Raw genomic sequence first — 16,211 nt, 5'->3', positions numbered from 1 at the left:
TTGTTGTCCGAAACCCTTATAAACTGTTAAAAGGAAATAGATCCAACAATATATAACAATTTATCTAGCACCCACCCTCAACGTGCATGGAAATCTCCCACATGCAGATACAAACATCCACGCCATAAGAGCAGCAAAATGCTAACAGGAAATAAACGTAGGAGGGGAGAATTTGAATGCAGGTACAAGACTCCCCTACGAACCAAGGCTTTGCTATCATGTTATATCACCAATCAAGCTTTAGAAACATCATAACAAACAACAATAGGGCTATAGCCTTGCCTATTTGCATGGTTTTGTACACACGTGTCTAAGATGGATGCAGCTGAACTAAAGAACCAGTACAACCTCATTAAGACCTTGTCCACAGAATACAAGAGAGAAGCCAATGTTGCAGCATATATATAACAACCACAGCAATTGTTAATGCTTAAATCACAGCAGAAAATTGCTGCCTAGTATTCATGGGAGATAAGAAGCCACAAATAACTAGGTTTCATTCTCTATTATCATAAGCTCTTGATCCCAACAATTAATCTTTGGCATACCAGGTGCAGAGATCTCAGCAATTCTTTTCAACTTTAACGGACATATCAGGATTTATAGATACCTTATGACAGAAAGACCAGATTTGTCCGCAGTTCTCTTCGTTACTACGCCTCTAGTTCTTGTATCTCACTTGTGGCCAGTCCTAAGCTCCCACCATTGGCATTCACAACACCCTCAGATTCAGATAGAAGTCCATTGACTCCATTCAGACACAAGGTCCCACCATTGGCATCTGGTACACCACCTGACTCGGATATTTTTGTGATCCTCTGCAACTCATCAGTTACATCTGGAGGATTAGCCACTAACTGGTCATCAGCCACTTGTTTCTGAGAAAGTGGTTTTTTGGGTTGTCGGATGGCCGCAGCAGCTTCAGGCATTGCTACCGGGGGTGGCTGCGGAGGGACCCATGAACGCTGAGCTGTTCGCTCATGGGTCAGCGTACCAGAAGACCCACTCTTGAATTCGTCTTCATGTTCAATTTCAGAAATTCTGACATTTTTTCTTTGCCACCAAGGCACTGAACTATCTCCATTTGACTGATTAAGGAGTACGTTATCTTGTAAGTTGTAATTCAGCCCATAGCTGCTCTCTTGAGACTGAAAAACCTGGCTAGAGATGTTTTGAGGTTGGCTGACCTCCCAAGGCTATCAGAAGGAAGCAGTAACCATATTCAGCTCTATCTAGCGTAAATAAATGGACTTAAAATTCCCAACACTTGCACCAGGTTAAGGGGGATGTTCAAATTTTTAAGAATCAGTTGTCAAAAGGTTAGAATATGCTAAGTTTTCAGAAACTTGTCACTAAAACGTGCATAACATAATGGCACTTCTGACTATGTAGAGGAATGCCATATAAAAAGAACAACTATAAAATAGTGGTGTATAATGAAGTATACGAATTGGGCTTTTTTACTTTAAAGGAAAGCACCCCAACATGATTCAATTCCATAAATGATATTGCTGCATCAATGTGTGGTGTTTTTTAAATTAGTATTTTGTAGGATTGGAAGAACAATCAATAGTACAAGATTAACAAAGATGTTGTCAATGCACAAATTAGCAGAGGTTAAATTGGTAAGAGCATAAGGTGGTTGACATAGTGAGGTTGCTTTTATAGTAGTAAAGTTGAAGTCAGTGGAGTGGCCCCAGGGGTTCGTTGAATGGACAGAACATATGCAAATGATAAGAAGTTGCAACACGTTATACTTCAATTTTCAATATTCTAGTGTTTACAGAACATCCCAAGCTGAATGATATGCACCTATATGGCTACATGAAATAATTGTACATTGTGTATGAAACATTCGAAAACAAACCTTAGCTCTTGGTGCTACGTGAGGATTTGGCAAGGGCTGATTAGGATTCGGAGGTAGATCGTTTATCTCCTGAAAGGAAAAACATAGATGATCAGCACTAAAAAAAACCCAAGTGAAACCTAATACAGAGACTAGAAGGAGCAAATTTACTCTGACGTTAGGAGGTTTCTCTCCCCTTTGGACCATGGCCATGATCTGCAATCAGGATTCTCAACATCAAAAAATAAAAAAATAAATAAGAAGGGACTTTCTAGTCTCCATCTTAGAAAATAACTAGGAGACTTTAATTTGCATACGATTTCAGAACATTCTCTGGAATCAAGATGCATCAACCAGAAAGAAAATGATAATGTAACCAAGTAAACAATTCAATAAAGAAATTATGCAAGCAAACTTTATTTTCAGATGACAAAGCTGCATCTTTTTTACAACTTAATTAATCGCCTGGCAGAGAAGCAATTCAGTGGAGAATATATTTGACCATTACTGAAATATCTCAACAAAGAAAAGATATTCTGTTGCTGAGAAAACTATGAAAAACAAAAAGAAGAGGTAAAACTTACCTCCATATAAGATTTTGGGTGAGGTGCAGCCGAGGGCTCCACTGTTGTAGGCGGTGATGAAGATCTCCCTGTGCAGAAATTCCAAGGATACTCATTCACTATTAAAAGCTGAAGAGTAATTAAATAACAGAGAAAAAAAAGTCAAACACTAATCAGTAATCACTGGACAAAAACCTGAATACAAGTCAAAGTTCGCAGTGCCATTTGCCATTTGTTGCTGTAAAATGAATATAAAGTAAGAAAAAAGATAGAAAAAAATTCAAGCAATTAGAGACACAAAAATATCAGCTCCAAATCATCTAAAACAGGGGCGGGGCTCCAGGATCTTGGTTCAGCGATGACAAAAATATTTTTAAAAAAATCTATACAAAACCCTTAAAAAAAAGTAAAGGTATTATTTTGGTTGAAAATTTATTGAGCTTCGTTTATTTTGTAATGTTGAGCTATAATACTTACTCACAAATTTAAGTGAATTTTCAATTACTTTGACTTTGTACAAATGATCCAGTGCTGACAATATTAAAGAAAATCAGAATTATTTGTTCAAAATATAAAAAAATTAGCAAATTTTTTGAATCCAGAGGGTTCGCTTGAACCCTCTCAAAGAGTCGTAGAGCCGCCATTCTAAAAGGACTTGAAGTCATGCCTATAATCAACTCACCCTGGAACTCTTGGCCAAGACTCTATGGTCTTGTTCTTCAACTAGAGGGGTTCTCCCTGGAGCATTACCTTGCACTAATAATGCACAAGAAGCAACGATTGATATAGGTGAGATAGCTTCTGCAGAGGTCTTCAAAACACTAATACTCAATAAACTACTATGAAAGAACATATCATATCCAGAATTCTTAGTTCAATATGAGATTTCTGACAGATGCATGCACCCAATATTTTGATGGGCAGTTCCAGTATTAATCAATTTTGTGGCCCAAGGACCTCAGCTGGTACATTGTAGGTCAGTCATGTAGATTGGACAAGAAGGCACCCGGGCAACAAAGTGACAGATTTCCTAGGTTCTCCACAAGTAGGCGAGTAATAGGCCAATAGCTCAAAGTATGCATCACGTATAACAACTCCTCCTATAATGTGTGGCTTTATATTCCTAGATGGTTTCTATTGATATGTTTTCAGATCCTATAGGTTAACCAAACTTTCAGTTACAAGTAGAAAATTTTGAGAAAGGAAAAAAGAAAAAACGACAGATTAGATTAGATATGGAGCAATGAGCAGTGCAGTACGGTACAGCTACATACAAAAAAAATGGTAATAATGAGAGAGAGAATATGTGAACTTTATTAGCCATCTTGAAGACAGTTGGAAGAAAAATTCTTCTCGTAAAACAAAGCCTTCTGCCGCTGTACAACACCCCACAAATGAAGGTTTATGGTGTGTTTTCCATGCACGTTAACTATTAGTTGGGTTATTATTAGAATATATTATTTACAGAGACTTCATCACCAAATACGCTTAAATCATTTTCTGATTAACCAGTTAAGTTTGTTCAAAGCGACATATCGTACTCATATAGCATTTAAAGTGTTCAAGTCCAATTAGATCTTAGGCTCATTACCTTTTAGGAAGAGACGTCCTCATTTTTCGTCAAAAAGCAAGACAGAAATATTTGAAACTAACAAATGTCAAACTTAGGCGAACACAAAATAATCTCTCTACCTATTTGATCTCTCGATAGTTCATTTAACATGGTGTGGACCAGGTCCAAGCCCAATTCTCTCGATCAGGTCCAGGCCCAATTCTCTCGATCTGCAAGCGCATGCAGCGGAAGACAGCCCAACCAGTGTCCTTGTGCTTGGATGATGAAATGTGCGGGCCAGATAGAGATCTTTTTTTTTTCTTTTCTTTTTTGAAGGGAAGATAGAGATCTTATTAAACTTGTTTATTTAGTATTTATCTAGATTGTTTTTCAGGAGTTTATCTTGCTTCATCAATATGTTTTTTGTTCTCACTTGATGGGAGCCTATTCAAGGATTCTCATACTTCATCACCATATTGATCAAATGATTACAAATATCATCCTTGAGGTTGCACACAAATTCCAATACAACCTTAGGTTCATGGATACCTAAGCTAGGTTACAGGTTCTACATCATCAACCTTAAGGTTACCAACAGTAAACCAAGTTGTGCTTACTTCGTAGCCTTAAAACTGTGAAATATGTCCAAATTCTTAGATAACATATTGAGTCGTAGACATCATAACAGCAACAGCACAGAGGTAGTTAACGGTATTGCAATGAAAATAATCTCAGGATGGATTAACTACAGCAATGGACACCATATATTAGATAGAAATTGCTAAACAATGAAGCAACTCTCCACTACCTTCCAACTTCTGTATGGCATTACTCATCGACTTCATCTCCTGGACTTGCACCCCAATCAGATTCACAAGTTCCTCGAAGCATTTCTTCTCTGACAAAGACAATGTAAATGTCACCCATTTTGAATGTTATTATTCCAACGTAGATATAAACAAGATAAGAAGAAAAGGCAAAGAAACAAGCTAAAGTTATGTTGAGATAATAACGGGGCAGGAGGTTCAGCTAAACTAATTACAAACTCACCTTCAGTTTTCGAAATCAACATTTCCTGACTTGCTCGAGCCACCTCAGCAGCTGCTGCTGCTGCAGCTTTTGCAGCAGCTGTTGCTTCTTGTTCCAAACTTGGTTTTGAGTCGGTTTTCTTGGAAGATTTCTCTTCTTCTTCGTGTACAACCTTTCGAATCCAAGACTTCAACCTTGGAACAATAGCATTCTGGCAAAAAGGACCGTCATTTGCTACTGTAAACATTTTCAACCATTATACTGCTTAGAGAGAAAGGGATGTATTAAACCCCGAAACAACAGAGGCAGAGTAAATTTTGCCACCTAAACTTTCAAATGGGTCAATTTCCACTGGGCCTTCTATACTGCTTAGTAGCCATCTTATACCTCTTCTCTCTTGTACTTCGACAATCTAGAATGACATTTTTTTATACTAATGCGCACTTTTTTCACCAATTTCAGCCTTAAACCTTTACTCTTTACCGCTCAAACTATTCTGTTCTCTCATTCAGTACAATTGGTATATGAAATAAGAAAAAAGCCAGCACAAATGAGAAAAATTATAACCAGCGAAGAGATCCAAAACTGCCTACCAAAGCAGTGAATAAAACCATGATGACTTGTTCATGCTTTGACTCCATTTCATAAACCAACTTTCAACTAAGTTCCAGTTGTGAATGAAGGGTTTGAAACAGGTTCATGAAATGAATTGGCAAGTGTAAGTCATAAAGGTGCTGGAAAGGACTGTATGTTGCAAACCTTACCAGGATGCCCAAAGGACTAATAGCCCAATACCATGTGGTATATGCATGTGTAACCCTATATAGGTCTGTAGTTGTACGTGTACAGTATATGTAGTATGTAGCTCTATCCTATTACATTCAAGCATCTAGGCACACTTTAAATCTAGCAGCCAACAACAGTGGCACCAGCAGACATTTAGCATTGCGTGTTTGAGACTCCCCCGTTCACTAACAATGCAGTACGACACAGCACAGTTTTTTTATTTTTTTATTTTTTTGACGAAACCAGTGATTATGTAGGAGTTTCATTCAAAAACAGTACTGGAAAACAGGTTTCCTCAACTAGATAAACTCAGGGCGGTTCATAAAATTTTAGGAGAGGATACTAACATTAGTCCTACACTTCAGTGAGAGGGTACCCACAGAAAATTAGAGCTTCCAACCACTCGCATGCAAGAACTGTGAAATATAACCAAAAGCTACTAAACATCAGGCTTTAGGCTTTAGCTAATATATAGATTGTTCTGCTACATAGAATGGTTCTATAGAAGTTTCTGATAATACCTTGAAAAGTACAGCGGTTCCAGCACCAGAAACAGCAAGAAACCCTACAGCAAGAAGAGCATAGGACCAACGAAATCGGGATTGTGTCATTGTGGAAATGACCCCAGATGGGGAAGCTGCTAAAGGCTGCAGAGTTTGAGTTGAAACTAGTGGCTGAACATTTGATGAAGACTTCATCTGCCCATCTGCTTGCAACAGACAGCAATCTTTTGTAAAATCCTAAAAAGCTTTTGAATCAAAACCACCGGCAGAAGAACCAGACACCAACAGATTTTACCTTGAATAGAACCAGCTGGCTGTGCACTTGATACATTCTGAGGTGGATCTGGATCCTGCAGTTAACACATAAATTCAATGACCAAAACCAAATTAAAAGGTGTAGAACATAAGGATTACTGTGGGTTTCAATAAAGTCTTCATGGATTTTCCAATAGGATGTTGCAGTTCAAAACTTAAAATGAATAATTTGCTCACAGGCACACGGCGGAATGCTTCGTCTATTTCCTCCTTTGTCAAGCCCTTCTTCTCAAGAAAAGATCGCCTATACATGACTGGTGATCCCCTCACTTTCGGGTGTGAAAGGAACTTTACAGCATTTTGCACTTGTTCCTCTCGCATTGGTTCCGAGTTCACAAACACAGATGTGGGAGAAATTCCTCCATTGGCGTCTGCCATGGTATCATGCCGATCCTCAATTGCCGTTTGTACAACTTCCGAAGCTGTGATTAAGAAAGAGAGATAATTATCAAAAGAAGAATAAGCATTCACGTGGTCAACTGAAATGCAAAATTATAGGTGAACTTAATGCATTATCTAAGCTGTCAACCATCTTCATGTTAAAAGTGCTACAAATGAGAAAAACTACGAAAATTGATCCAATTAACTTGACATGCGAACAAGCAAGATAAAAACATTTCACATTATAGGCAGAAATCAAAAGGAACTACAATGATGAACAAACTTTATCACCTATAGTTCCCTAGATTCCCAGGTGAACCAACAGAAAACAATGCAGTGTGGACAGAAAAAGAATTTTGTACCCGAAAAGCAAGAGGAGATATAGATACAAAACCATCAAGTAATGTTGTTTAAGCTAAACTTTACACTACACAAAAATTAGAAGTGCTCGCCCCCTTTGGAGTTTCTTCAGTATAATTTACTATACTTTACAAGAGAAACATGTACATATAGATTTTGTACCCAAATCATTCACACGTGCACAATATCTGCACACACAAAGCATAGACACTTTTCTTGTGATAAAGATGAGAGCATGTATACTTCCAATCAACATCAACTATTTATGTGCTTGATTAAAAAGAGAACGACATAAAGTGCAAGATATAAATAATTATGTACCCACTAATGAATCTTAAGTTTGCTACCTCACTTGTGGAGCTGGAAGTCACCTTAAGGTAGGACTCATATGCCCTTCAACAGTCATTTTCTTTCTTGCAAAAAACACAAGAAAATTTAAATAACATACTGCCTCTTGCCAATAACAAATTTAATTTGAATATCAAATTTATCCCTCTTGCCACTAACATACTCCTAACTTTGGGAAGTTGTTATATTTAGGTAAGTACATATAGTCTCTTATTATTTTCACTGTAAACAAAATCTGTAATGGCAAAATACAGAACTTTCCTACAAATAGTTCATTCTCACCAAACACATGCAAGAAAATAAGTTTTCTGTTCATTTACTTACTTTCACTTCATTTTCTACCAATTTCAGTTTCCCTCATCTTCTCTTCCTAATCGAACGGACCAATGAAGAAACTAATCATATGAAGAAACAACACAGCATATACTGAAAACCATATTATAAAGGCAGGAAAAACACAAGAAATTAAGTTTGTTCAGACTTCTGTATCAAATATGTCCAAGCAAAAGAAAAACCTCTTCCCAGTTAAAGAATTCAGTCCCTCATCTGACAATGATATGTCCAGTTTCCAGAAACCCAAACTTTTACAAAGAGACCAAACACAGAATATAATAACCACCTTTCTCTGAATACCCAAATCAATTCACAACAGATTGTGGGGAAAATTCACCTGGATTCTGAGGTTTATCGTCCGGCTGGGTAGCCATGGGCAGCCAACTTGGGTAGATTCTTCCAACAGAACAAGAAAAAAACAAAATTAAGAAAAAATCAGGTCTCCCAATCAAACGAAGATAGAAATTGGAGGAATAAATGATACTAGTAGAAGTTGGTTATTAGAGCTTCCTTACAGAAGAGGATGAGGTCAGGGGGGCTTTGGGTTGTGAGTCAGAAGCGGTTTTTGCTCATCCCGAAACGTTATGCCTACGTTGTGTTTGATAGAAAGACGGACCAAGAAATAAATAAGCGAGGAAAGTTTTTTTTTTTTTTTTGCAGATAAAAGTATGAAACTCTGGGTTCTGATTCCAGCTGCGGTCTTATTTTATTATTTTGTGAAAGTTTCGTTGAGGTTTCTGAAACATAAGCATATCACCCTCAAAGTTTTTGATATGATAATTTTCTCCCCTGATTTAACTAGCATTATCAAGATTCCCCCTCCGTTAATTTAAGGCTGCGTTCTTATGAACTTAATTTAAATATCCATATGTAATAAAGTTTACATGTAAATAAAGGGGCGTATTACATACGGGGTCTATTGCATTGTTTAACCTCATAAGTAAGGAAGTATTTTGCAGATAAGAAGTGGGAGGTGGCATGTGCCACTCCCGTTTCAAAAATACAAAAATACAAAAAAAAAAACACACATAATAAGGAAAAATATAAATACTTGAATTCTACACAAAAGCATGATGGAGTGACAAATCGCTTCAGGTAAGGTACCTTCTATTGGGGTTTGAATTCCTGGCACCCAATGTATTTTTCCGTTTTTCAAACTCTCTCTTTCTTTTTCTCACTTTTTGCATAAGTTCTTACAATATTTGTAATTTTTTTCCACTAATTGGAAGAAAACAAACTCTCTCTTTCTTTTTCTCACTTTTTGCATAAGTTCTTACAATATTTGTAATTTTTTTCCACTAATTGGAATGGAACGTGACCCATTTGGAAATTAAATTTTCCCTTGACCCATTTGAACACATTTTTCTTTTTTATAGACTAATGTGGTTCAACTAGGTATTTATAGGTTTGAAAAAAAAAAACTAATACTCTGTACAAATACTGCAAAAAAATTCATATAGTTAGATGGTCACTACAGTATGTTTCCTTCCCACAAAAAATTATTCTAACTGCCAGGGTCCTTAAAGACAGATGCCAACATATAGGATACGCTGGGGCTTCTTTCTGACCTGACGATCAAGAACAAATAAACAAAATATAGTTAGATGGTCACTACTTTCACCTTATGCTCTTGTCTGTCATTGTGGTCTATTGCAAAGAACGGTCTTCTTTAGCTCCAGACTGGCTGCCTCGCAACCCTTGTTCTTGAAGTTAAAAGATTTTATAAACCAACCAAAGAAAGAAAAGAGGGCAAGGGAATGACCTTGGACCCAAACAACCAATACAATCAGGAACAAAACCTTCCTACCAAACAAGGATAGATAGAATAGAAAATAGAGACAGGCTATACAGTTTTTAAAACAAATCTAGGAACTCTCCAAGCCTCCAGAAGCCTGAGGTTGGACACTGAATGATCCGTATTACGCCATACACAGACAAGCTCTAACATTGTCTATAATCTGATCACGGACCACCCGCCAAACCACTAATTTCTGTTTGAAAATTCTGCAGTTTCTTTCGCCCCATAGATGATAGATAGCAGCAGCAAGAACTAATTTGACAACTGTGCAGCCAACAGATTTCCTTCAGCAGAAGTTTACACCCCAAGATATCACCGACTTCAAAATCAAAGGGGGTCACTTGCATTGAGCCGGTCCCACTTGGCCTCGTGTTTTCTCCCTTCAATAAGAATCCAAGTTCTTCTTGCACGTGGTTGTCACCTGACATAGAGCACAAGGCCACTTTTTCTGAACTTTCTCTGAATCGTTAATCTGGACGGCTTTGTTTCCTTCCCCTGCTGCTGCCACTTTCTTTTCTTCAACTTCCCTGGCTGCAACTGTTTTGCTCCCACAGTTTGAGCAAGATTTTGGTCTACGAACTTAAAGAGGTGAGTTGAGGTTTGATGAAAGGCGCAAGAAACTTTATAAAGATCACATACACATTATCTTATGCGAAGGCCCAGTTACTGATTCCTCCAGTTGAGATTTTCTTATTTGGGCCAGGGAGCAAAACTAGAGTCATTAAACCATCAATTTGAGCTTTAAACACAGATAATTTTGGAACGATTCAGTCTTTCACATTTCGTGGGAATTGCAACTTCAACAACCACACTAAGTATATACCAAGCCATTAATATACATAGCAAATTACCAGTCTTTAGATGCACTTACAAACACCAAAAGGAGTGTAAAACTTGGCCTGACCAAGATTGACTACTAGTGATCATTATAACTGAACAAATTCACATATTCTCATACTAAAGGTATCAAACAGACCTACTTTTTGCAACATATTTATCAACACATCACCAGAAAGGTCAAAATTTTGAATTATCTCAACTCAAAGGTAGAAGGAATTTCAGAATCAACATGTACTAACCTTAATTTAGTTTTCAGCACAATATTCGTCATACCACTTGGAACTGATTATAGCCAATACTGCATGAGAAAACGACTACAGAGGCTGATGTGCCTACTGCTGACAGAATCAGCCTCTGTAGCCATCATATCCAATACTGCATGAGGAAAAGGATAAAGAGGCTGATCTACAATCAATCAAAATTCTCACTCTCCTCTATAATAGCATTTTGACGAAATGTACCATCTAATATTGTCAAATATTAGAAACTCCCAACTGTTTTTTATTCTTCCGCCTCCAGAACTCCTTAGATAGTTGTTGCCAACCGTTACAATTTTATGGGTAACATCGTAAAATTGTAAAAGGTACCTGAATCAAACTTTTTTGGATGGTGCCTTAGTAAGGAAGCTTAGGAGGGCAACAAATACCCTGGGAGCCTCAGTCCACAAATATAAGGCCTGCAGAAATAAAAATTGACCCATAAGTGTTCAGTATGCAATTATCATTATGAGCATCAGCAAGATAAAAAATGACCAACACAAAGAAAGAATATGGAGATTTGAAACCAATATAAGCTGAACTTATTTAGCTGTGAACCAGGTATTACCTTGTCTGAACAGTGGTTGAAGAAAGAGAGAGAGGTGCAGATGGATGAGTGCAGTTGTATCGAGTTGCTAGCCAATGTCCATGAAGAATTTATCAACCAGAAGACAGGTGCGTGAATGCTTCTATCAGATTGGAAACAGTTTGCATAAGCAAATTCGGGATTCCAGTATGGCGGGAATGAATTGAATGGAAGAGAATTGGATCCAGAAAACAAGAATATCTCATACAAGTACCCTTTTCTGTCTAGAAATATTCCATGCAACATATGCTCTATGATGGTACAGAATGTTCTCGATTACAAAAAGAAAGATGAGTTCACATGTGAAGTATACAAACAGCTCAACTTTTGAACATGACCACACGTTCAGCCTATTAGCCATACATCCAGACCTCTGATACTTGCACAAGTCCATTGACTTTCCATTATCGATCTTTTGATTCTGCTTCAACTTTGACAGTTACTGAGAAGATGCCTCATAGCGATATATTTAATCTTCAGTTCTAATGGCAGATCAGTGAATCCAAGAAAATAGGTATTTTCCTCTTCTTGGTTTAAAATTGGAGAGCTATTAGAAGGTGACATTTTGTACCCTTATCGCCAACGCATGACATTGATAACTGTTTCATCAGATAAATTGCAGGTTCATATTGTGTTTTAAAGTTCTTACAAGGTTAAGTGTTCTAACACACACATACAATATGTACACTTTGAAATGCTTGGCGGCATGACAAAACAGACAAAGACAACTCATCTCCCACTAATTTCTTCTATCTGACCTTCCTCAATGCACGGGTATAATTATCACCTGTTGTTGCAGCAGGATCCATGCGCTTCAACAAAAAATCAGTCTCTCACACTAGTACTCTACTCCGCCGAACAAACCTTTCACGATGCTCGTGTTCCTTATCTACCAGTAATCCCTACATGAGCATTGCCCACTTTTGAAATGGTGTAAACACACAGTGTCACTGAAATATATTTCACATCCATACGTCTTGGAGATATATTTGGCAGTTTGATGGCAGTCTCCACATATTCTAAGGTCATTCACGATCCGAATACATCGAGATGCTTGAGGTGTGCCAACAAGGGCAAAAGCAATTGCAAGTTTTTCACTATGGACCGCACCTATTTCTTCCTTCTCTTCTTCTTGGATGTGAAGTCCATCACGAGGAGCACATCCCCTGATTTTTCTTGCCATGGTTCTAATCCAAGCATACAGAATGTCGGAATTAGTTTTAGAATGATCACCTACAACAAAAGTGTGTACTTTGTTTTTAACTTCAATCCAGCTCCACCCACGAGATTCTTTAGTCTCATTTCCCTTAACATGCTTTCTCATATTTAAAGAGTCTGCAGAGATCCCGCATAAGGCATATGTCTGTAACACAAAGCGCTGAATGAAGGCATCCCCTGGTTTTAATTCAAGTAATCTTTCCCCAGCATAGACTACCAACCTAGTATTCACATGAATCCTTCCAGCAATTAGTAAGGCAGACCAAACAGAGAAGTCAGGCTCTACGGCCATATTTTCAACAAAGTCAATTGCTTCCTCAAGCCTACCCGAACGGCCAAATAGATGTACCATAGCAAGACAATGATCCAAACATGGTGAAATGTCGTCGTTTTCAGTCATGCTAGAGAAAACTCGCTTCCCCTCATCAACCATTCCAGCAAGACCGCATGCGGAGATGATAGACACTAAGGTTTCTTGATTTGGTTTAAGCCCCACCTTTTTCATCTGGTCAAATAGGTCAAGTGCAACATATGAACGACCATGCAAAACATAACCAGCGATCATTCTATTCCAGGTTTTGACATCTTTTCTTGACATGCCATCAAATATGTTTCTTGAATACAATATAGTCCCAGACTTGGCATAAGAATCTATAAGTGCATTTGCAACAAACAACTCAGGTTGTAAATTTCTGCGCAATACACAACCATGGATCTCTCTCACTTTCTTCACAGCAACTAAATTTGCACAGGCAGGTAAGAGGCTCAAAATTGAAACTGCATTTGGTCTAACAAAGAGTGACTGCATTTGTCGAAATATCCCCAATGCCTTATCTTTGTTCCCATTTTGCAAGTAGCCGGAAATAACAGAGTTCCATGAAGCAGTATCTCGTTTAATGTTCCCATCCTTCACCATCCTCTGGAAAAGGTCCATGCCTTGATCCTCATCTCCATTTCGCATATAGCCTGTTATCATTGTGTTCCATGTGACTACATTAGGTGGTATATCCGATACCTGCATGTTTATGAATAGATCATGGGCTTTCCCCAAGTATCCAGATTGGCAATAGCCTCCAATCATTGAGTTCCAACTGTAGACATCTTTCCTTGCAATCAAATCAAAAGCCCGCCGAGCAGTATCAAGCTTCCCACACTTGGAATACATGTCAATGAGTGAATTCCCGACTAGTACATCTTCAGTACATCCTATCTTAACAGCAAAAGAGTGGAGTTTCTCTCCAATCGATAGAGCTTTGAGTGATGCACATGCGGAGATCGCAGATGTAACGGTAATCTCATTCGGTTCAACCCCGGCCAAAAGCATCTCCCCAAACACTTCCAATGCCCGGCTTTTCCTGTTATTTTGTGCAAGCCCTGAAATCATCGTAGTCCAAGTGACGACATCAGGGGTGATTCCAAAACTCTTCATTTCCTCCATCACTTCCATCGCAAGCTCAAAGTTCCCCGACTGGTTATAACTTGTCATCAATATGTTCCAAGTTACCAAATTGGGTTCAATCCCTTCTTCCCTCATCAAGTTAAAAAGTCGCCGTGCCTCTCCGATCTCACCCTTCAGACAATACCCAGTTATAATTGCATTCCAAGAAACCTTGTTCTTCACCTCCATTTTCCCAAAAAACCTCTTGGCCCAACTCAACCTCCCACATTTTGCGTAAACTGCCAAAATCGAATTCGCAAGACGGGTTTCAGCGCTCATACCAGACCGTACTGCTATCGAATGTATTAACCTCCCAGTCCCTACATCCCCACATTTCCCACAAGCCTGCAAAATCTTAATGAAAAGAAAAAAATCCGGCACAATCCCGTCTCCCACCACCATCCCATAAAAAAGCTCCACCACATCCCTCCACCTGTGCTCTCTCGAACACGCGCCGATCATGGCCGACCACGCGTACATGTTCCTCTCCCGCATCTCATCAAACACCTTACGCGCATCTTCTAACGACCCACACTTAGCATACATCCCGAGCAACTTGATCTCCGTAAACGAGTCTAAATCACTCACCAAACCAATATGGTTATGCAGCTTACGGCCTAAGAGGATTGAACGAGCTTGAACGCAAGACTTAATCAAGCGGTTGAAGGTGTCGGGTCTTACCTTGGACCCACGTCGGGAAATGGAGTCGAGAGCTTCGATTGCTTCCCTGAGGCGCCCGGCTCCGCAGAGGTGGTTCAAGCGTGCTTCTGTGATTCTTCTTGGGTTCAGTTTTATGGGTAATGGTTCATGGGTCTTGCTGACTGAAATCTTGGGGGGTTTAGATGGAGATTCAGGATGGGTTTCTCGCTTGAAAGGTGTCGTTGCCAATGGAGAACTGGAGTTGCTGCGCATGATTACACCCTCCATTGTTGTGCCTTCGTATCTCTCCGACAGATGTCGAAGACAAAGGGACGGAAAGATTATCTTATCGTATCAAAGTTTGGTAAGAAAAGAAAAAGGTAAAATGTCACCTTTACCCTTTCAACTATCCAACTTATCTCTATTTTTGTCTTGGGTCCTTCTATGCTCCGCCCAAGAGGCTGACTATGGGCGCGAGTTCCATGGTAAATGGACAGTATTTTTTGCAGGGTAAAGCTGAGAACTTCAACTAAGAAAGAAAGTAAATGACCAAAATAGCCCTCCAACTTTATCCTGTACGGACCTCCAAGTTGTTCACCTCTACTTTTTGCTCTTGCATGTTCCAGGCTACATTTTTTTTTTAAATATTCACTGCTACTTTTTGATTTTTTTTTATGGGTCCTTCTATTCTAAACCCAATGGACTGACGCTAAGAGAGACAATTTTTTTATGGGTCCTTCCAAAAAAAATATTTTAAAAATAATAGGCGATTCAAATAATTTTTGTGGGATCTGAGATGGACCCCACAAAATTCATATCTACATAGTATACACATTGCATATGTACACATAGCGGTGCTCATACCAAATATACAAAATCATTGTGTGGAAATTATTCTGAAGTTTCGTATAAATAATTGAAGTCGCTCAATTTTGTTTAAAATATTTTTTCTAAGAAAACTTGTAAAAAATCAGTTTAGATAGACATCGTTAAGTGCTTGATCAATTCTCCGCTCAATTTTGTCTTTATTTGAATTTTTCGTACTTATGAGTTTTGCGCAAAACTTTTGTGAAATGTTGATTCGTCTCGACAAGAGGAATCGGAAGAATAAAAAGATTTTACTTTTATCCAAGTATTTTGAAGAATAATAACTTTTTAGCAAAAAAAAAAAAGTGAAATAAGTTGACTGAGTTCTCCTAAACTTTTAAGAAAATAAGCTAGTTTTTTCCTTATTTGAAATTTTTTCGTATTTGTTAGTTTTGCGCTAAATTTTTGTGAATTATTGATCTATCTTGACGAGTGGAATCGAAGAAATAAATTTTTTTTTACTTTTATCCAAATATTTTAGAAAATAATCATTTTTTAGCCGAAATAATTTTTTTTCCTCTTCTGATTTCTCTCATCGAGTGAATCAAGAAT

The 16,211-nt window shown here is 38.2% G+C and overlaps 2 protein-coding genes across 6 annotated transcripts; both read right to left on the bottom strand.

Moving 5' to 3' along the window:
- Nucleotides 1-224: 224 nt before the first annotated feature.
- Nucleotides 225-8,689, bottom strand: LOC131335840 (peroxisomal membrane protein PEX14). Its single transcript, XM_058371372.1, has 13 exons — nt 8,532-8,689; nt 8,354-8,412; nt 6,772-7,016; nt 6,575-6,629; nt 6,298-6,482; nt 5,012-5,201; nt 4,770-4,859; nt 3,092-3,165; nt 2,605-2,647; nt 2,431-2,498; nt 2,018-2,062; nt 1,868-1,936; nt 225-1,196 (listed from the first exon to the last, which is right to left on the bottom strand). Exons 2-13 carry the CDS (start codon nt 8,388-8,390, stop codon nt 654-656), a joined length of 1,644 nt encoding a protein of 547 aa, XP_058227355.1. The 5' UTR covers nt 8,391-8,412; nt 8,532-8,689; the 3' UTR covers nt 225-653.
- Nucleotides 8,690-9,714: 1,025 nt separating this feature from the next.
- LOC131336053 (pentatricopeptide repeat-containing protein At1g19720) lies at nt 9,715-15,137 on the bottom strand. Of its 5 annotated transcripts, XM_058371676.1 has the most exons (4): nt 11,480-15,137; nt 11,242-11,330; nt 10,894-11,029; nt 9,715-10,386 (listed from the first exon to the last, which is right to left on the bottom strand). In XM_058371676.1, exon 1 carries the CDS (start codon nt 15,078-15,080, stop codon nt 12,387-12,389), a length of 2,694 nt encoding a protein of 897 aa, XP_058227659.1. In that variant the 5' UTR covers nt 15,081-15,137; the 3' UTR covers nt 9,715-10,386; nt 10,894-11,029; nt 11,242-11,330; nt 11,480-12,386. The 5 variants fall into 5 exon arrangements, with proteins under 5 accessions (XP_058227659.1, XP_058227656.1, XP_058227658.1 ...); XM_058371673.1 differs by having other exon boundaries at nt 10,894-11,330; XM_058371675.1 differs by having other exon boundaries at nt 9,715-10,351; nt 10,894-11,330.
- Nucleotides 15,138-16,211: the final 1,074 nt, after the last annotated feature.

Source organism: Rhododendron vialii, chromosome 8a (genome assembly GCF_030253575.1).
Source record: "Rhododendron vialii isolate Sample 1 chromosome 8a, ASM3025357v1".
Lineage (NCBI taxonomy): Eukaryota > Viridiplantae > Streptophyta > Magnoliopsida > Ericales > Ericaceae > Rhododendron > Rhododendron vialii.
This window is presented reverse-complemented; position numbering and strand designations above follow the sequence as displayed.